The 5,853-nt window shown below is 35.1% G+C and overlaps 1 protein-coding gene across 1 annotated transcript; it reads right to left on the minus strand.

Moving 5' to 3' along the window:
* Positions 1-3,480: 3,480 nt before the first annotated feature.
* Positions 3,481-5,345, minus strand: LOC145565188 (thioredoxin H-type-like). The gene is made up of 3 exons (XM_081625286.1): positions 4,866-5,345; positions 4,010-4,132; positions 3,481-3,810 (listed from the first exon to the last, which is right to left on the minus strand). The coding sequence occupies exons 1-3, from the start codon at positions 5,259-5,261 to the stop codon at positions 3,679-3,681; spliced, it is 651 nt and encodes a 216-aa protein (XP_081481412.1). The 5' UTR covers positions 5,262-5,345; the 3' UTR covers positions 3,481-3,678.
* Positions 5,346-5,853: the final 508 nt, after the last annotated feature.

Raw genomic sequence — 5,853 nt, forward strand, 5'->3', positions numbered from 1 at the left:
ACAGTTATTTTTCGCTGGAATTACACGGAAAATTGTAATTGATACTAAAAGGGGACTAAAATTACCATTTTACCCCTAGCAAGCATCAAAGTCTATTTTTCGGCATGGTCGGATAATCGACTTAAAGGTGTGAATCATCTGCGGCCCACGTTCGGGGATAATCGAACCATCATACACTTACAAATTTCAGTAATCGTCGGCTTTCCTCAGGCTTGGAAAGCGTTATCGATGGATTTTTCTTCAAGTATAGAAAACCGCCAAGTCGGCTTTCCTCAGGCTTGGAAAGCGTTATCGGTGGATTTTTCTTCAAGTATAGAAAACCGCCAAGTCGGCTTTCCTCAAGCTTGGAAAGCATTATCGGTGGATTTTTCTTCAAGTATAGAAAACCGCCAAGTCGGCTTTCCTCAGGCATGGAAAGCGTTATCGGTGGATTTTTCTTCAAGTATAGAAAACCACCAAATTCCTTTGTCGGCTTTCCTCAAGCATGGAAGGCATTATCGGTGGAATTCTTCAAGCATAGAATGGCACCAAATTCATACATCGACTTTCCTCAAGCATGGAAAGTGTCATCCGGTAGGTTTCTTCAGGCTTAGAAAACTACCAAACTCTTCAGTCGGCTTTCCTCAAGCATGGAAAGCGTTTCAACAAATGTCATCCGGTGGATTCCTTCAAGCATAGGAAGCTGCCAAATTCATTTGTCACCGATACACTGGTGCCAGATACGTATTTTATCCTTTTACTCTTTTATCTGTGGAATTAACATTTTTCTGCAGGTATCGGCGTATACAGAGTGATTTAGGATCGCAGAACGTCTTAAATCATTCTTCGTCCCTATCGGCTACTTTGACTATCGTTTTCGAAACTGACGTTTCTACAAACTCGGTCAAAGTGGGGGCTTCTGTAGACACCTAAAAATGTCTCCCCAAAACCAAACCCGATGATGAACAACCTTTCACCGCCACTATTGGTCGGGTTCAGTATTTAATCCCGAGAGTGCTTAAAAAAATTGTATTTGATTAAATTCATATTTTTGAACAGTCCATGGATTAGTCTTGATGTTTGGTAAAAGCATAGTTTTAATTTCAGCCCAAACTTATTATTTAATTTTAGCCCAAACCTTTTTTATTTTATTGTTTTATTATTTATTTTTGGCCCAAACCTTTTATTTATTTTTATTTAACTATTTTCATATTTTAGCCCAAATAATAATAAGTCAGAAAAGGCCCGAAATTATCAATCGGCACTTAAAATGCCGAATGAAATTAGGGTTAAAAATGTATTTAGACGAAAAAACAGGCTGGAAATTCCCGCGCCACGACAGGTACCCACCGTGTCACGGGAATCCTTCCCGTCTGACGGTGGGATTTCCCGTGACACGGGAAGTTTGCCGTGACACGGGACATTCCGTGTCTTTTCCGCGTAAACCCTTAACGCGTTTTCTTTCCCGTTTTCTGAAAATTTCTCGCGTCACACTAAAAATGTACCGTGTCACGGGAAAGTGTGCCGTCTGACGGTGGGACTTCCCGTGTCACGGTACAGTTTGCCGTGTCACGGGATACTTTTTTAGGGTTTTTATCATTTTAGGGTTCCGTGTGCTCCCTCAGCATATTTTCCCTATAAATACCCCCTCATTTCTGATGTACGGGGCACCGAGTAATTCTCTGATTTATTTTTCTCTCTTCTATGCTTTAGCCTAAACACTATCCTACCCCTTTTCTACTTCAAAATTCCTTCTTCAAGTACTCAAAGGAGTCCGTACTTTACTCGTGGTTCTATCCTTAAGCCAAGGCGTGAAAGGTAGAACTGTTTGAGGGTTTGGCCCCAAATCAACTCTACTTTATTTAATTTAATTTAATCATCGTTTTATTATTTCCTTGAAGTTACTAACTCGTTTATTATTTTGTAGTTGCAAACAAACAGAATCAAAGTAAGAGTCATGTTCCTTTTATTTCTATTATTTTTCTAACGATTTTATGTTGTTGGAATTGTGATTAAATTGCTTCCAATATTAATGTTGTTCTATTATATTGATCACCATATTGCATGTTAAAGGGAATATGTAATTGAAAATCACGCCTAATAAGATAATTTGGACAACCGGTTTAGGATCCTTTTTAATCTTGTTGTTTAATTCAAGTTATCACCAATATTTTAGAATAATGTGTGCATTAATATTCAACCAATTTAGTTAAATAATAGTTTGGAGCGAATTGAATATTTTGTTTGTATACCTTTGAGATCACAGGAACGCTTTTCAATATAAGAATCGAGTAGAGGCCAATACGGGCGAATGTGACTCCATGACTCACTTCATACCATCATCCCCGATCCTCCTTTCGTGGTTCCGAACCATATGGAGTTAGTAATCTCATGGATTATGAATGAGGTGTAACCTTCACGGGTCAATCGTTGTTGCCTTCGTTGTCCCTTATCGTGGTTGCCTTTTTATGATCCGTGAACGGTTAACAAGTTCCTTAAAAACTTGTTGGCGGCTCCCTACTTTCCTTGTCCCTAATCGTGTCCCTAATCGTATGTCAATTCCCACTTCCTATGAGTTCCAAGCATATTCACCACATGCTTTTTACGTAGGCGCACTTCAAACGACGCCTACAATCTCGTATATTGAAAAAAAATCTTTATTTTTATTATTTGTATATGGTGATTCTTTTAATTGGAATACTATGTACAGTCACTGAGTCACAGTGAATATAATTCTTAGGTTTTTCAATGATAATGTAGAAAAGGAATAAATGTTAAAATTGTTGTTTGTTTATTTTTGCAGTGTTGATATTAGCATTACTTAGGGCCTATTCTCTTACGTTGAAATTCAGTTCAGTTCAGTTCAGCTCAGTTCAGTTCTGTTCAGTTCAGCTCCTAATTTCCTTCTCTTATAAAATATTCATTTCAGTTCAATTCAGTTCAGTTCAACTCAGTTCAGTGCAGTTCAGTTCAGTTCAGCTCAATTCAGTTTAGTTCAGTTCAGTTCAATTCAGCTCAGTTCAACCAATGAGAACAAGCCCTTAATTGTGGTGGTACAATACGAAATAGAGAAAGAATCATCAATGATGAAACCGAAACAACCAATTCCTAACCCACCACATAGGCTAACAAATTAAACAACCACTTTATATTGGTATTGTCAGCTTTTTTTTTTTTTTGCCACAATTTGATTTGGAAATTTTGGGAAGGTGGTGAACAAAGATGTGGAATTTAGTACTTGGAAATGGCAATGATAGTGTGGAGAGAGAAAGTTAAAAGCTTTCAAGAGATGAAGTCATGGAGAGGAGGAGAGAAAGCTCAAATGTGTAAGGAAATGTAGACGGGTAAGAACAATTGAAGATGGACTGTTGGAGTACAAAATTACAAATAGGGGTATAAAGGTAAAATAACATTTTGAAGGGTATAAAAGTCCGTTCACTATTCATAAGAACAACTTTCTACTTTTTATAAGGTAGGGATATATAAAAAAGTACTATTACATAATACGAAGTAGGTTTTTACATATCCTTAACCTCAAGTTTACAATCATGATGCTATATCAGCAAATATTACTACTACATACATATATAATATATGGTAAAGAAAACGCTCATTGATCAAACTTTTATTGATGCTTCACTAATTAAAACTACTTTAGCTTGATACTACTACTATACTGTATGAACCAAGCACTGCAATTTAAGCCCTGTGCTTCTCAACCTTATTCTGAAGATCTTCCTTCCTGGCTCCCACAATCTTGTCGATTTGCTTTCCCTTCTTCATGAGCAAGAATGTTGGCATTGCTTGTACTCCATACTCACGCGATACATTCTGTTTTCATCCGTACCATAAATATAAAATATGTTAGGAACAATATTGTGAACGACCATGTATGCCTCAAAAGTTAAAACTATGGATACAAAACTATAGTAGCATGAATAATAATTAATATGGAGTAATAAAATTGTAATAATAACTATTCAAATTAAATTTTGTAACAATAAGGTTAGTCTAGGAAAAAGGGGCATACAAATAGCTCATCCACATCAATCTTGACCACCTCAACATCACTGTATTTAGCAGCTATCTCTTTGATGGTTGGCTCCATATAACGACATGGTCCACACCAAGTCGCCGTGAAATATATCACAACCTGAAATAGATTTGCCCAACAAATGAATTAGTACTTCCTTGGTTTTATTTTAGTAATTAAAGTACATAACGAAAACAACAATATTCAATAAATGACCGACTAACACTTAAAAAAGTAAATTTGTTTTTTCTTCATCTATATATCCTTTTATTTACTCCCTCCGTCCCTAAATTACATTCCTCTTTGAAAATTTACACGGGAATTAAGGAGGGAAGAATAAGACAAATAACAATAATTAGATAATGCAATGGGAAGTACAAAGATAGATTAGTTATTACTCATGACATGTCATCAATCCTTTGCAAAAAAAAAAAAAAAAAAAAAAAAGGACCAATCACATGCTCTTAATTGAAAATTTTTAACCAATCATATTCATTGTAATTTGGCACAAGGATTATGAGTGAGATTAGATAAGGATGAGTGAGAAAGCATTAAATATAAAACAGAAAAAGAGAGTTGATAAACTAAAAAACACTTACCAAAAATAAAAAGAAGGAATGTAATTTTGAAATACCAAAAATAGAAAGGATGAATGTAATTTAGGGACGAAGGGAGTAACTTAAGTTCAAACAATATTCATGCAGTTCAAGTGGGAATATTTACACACAAATATGGCGTAAGATAAACTGTACAGAATAACAAATACGGAACATAAAACCAGTTTAATGTTATTTCATAGGCCACTTTTATCAAACAAAAAAAAAAAGCAACACGAATATTGTTAAAAGTATACCAGCTTGTTAGACTGTTTGGAGGCTTCAAAGTATTCCTTCCACTTGGTAGAGGAATGGAAGGCAATGACTTCCTTGTTATCGGCGGCTTTGACACCACTAACTTTACCACCAGCAACATCGCCGCCTCCATTGACAACAACAGATGGCACCCTAGAGGCAGAAAATGAAGGGGCCATAAAGTTGTTATTATTATTAGAGGGGTTGGAATAAGAAGGGGGTAATGTGGCACAAACAGGAGCAGCGGGTACCCTATTGTCATTATAGTTGTTAGACCAACGGTATCGGTCACGATTAGCGGCCGGTTTATTATAAGCCGGAGGGCATGGAGCCGGAACTGCGGTTGCTGTAACCACAGATGATCTATTTTCTGGGATTGTAGACAATCTTGCTCCCATTTTTTCTTACAGTATATTTTGGTGATATCAAGGATAACAATGTGAAGTAGTATTAAGGAATTATATTGTATGGTTTTTGAAATGTTTTTGGTTGATGTATTGGAGTAGGAGTAGGGATATGAGGGGTTTATATAGAATTATATAGGTGGGGTTCTACAAAATGGTTTGACAGGTCAGGATAAAATTTATTCATCATGCATGTTCGATTATTATTCTAGATTTCTTTTGTCCTAAAATAACTAATACAGTCAACTTTGTATTCATACCGATACACTAGCTTGACTTTTTTTTTTTTGCTTAAATGACTTTATTTTTATATAATAATTATTAATAAGAATATTATAAAAATTATATGATGAATTTTTTTTTTTAATAAACGACTTTATTTTTATATAATAATTATTAATAAAAATACTATAAAAATTATATTATGAAATTTTACATTAGTACTTACGTAAAATATATTATAATAAAATGTGTTATTATGTTAGTAAAAAACTATGGTCAAAGTTAATGCATGGATAGTGATAAAGTTCCAACATCTCCGATAGTCTAGAACAGAGGGAGTAATTTTTTATAGGAGTATATATTC

The sequence above is a fragment of the Chenopodium album genome, chromosome 1, assembly GCF_948465745.1.
Source record: "Chenopodium album chromosome 1, dcCheAlbu1.1, whole genome shotgun sequence".
Classification (NCBI taxonomy): Eukaryota; Viridiplantae; Streptophyta; class Magnoliopsida; order Caryophyllales; family Amaranthaceae; genus Chenopodium; species Chenopodium album.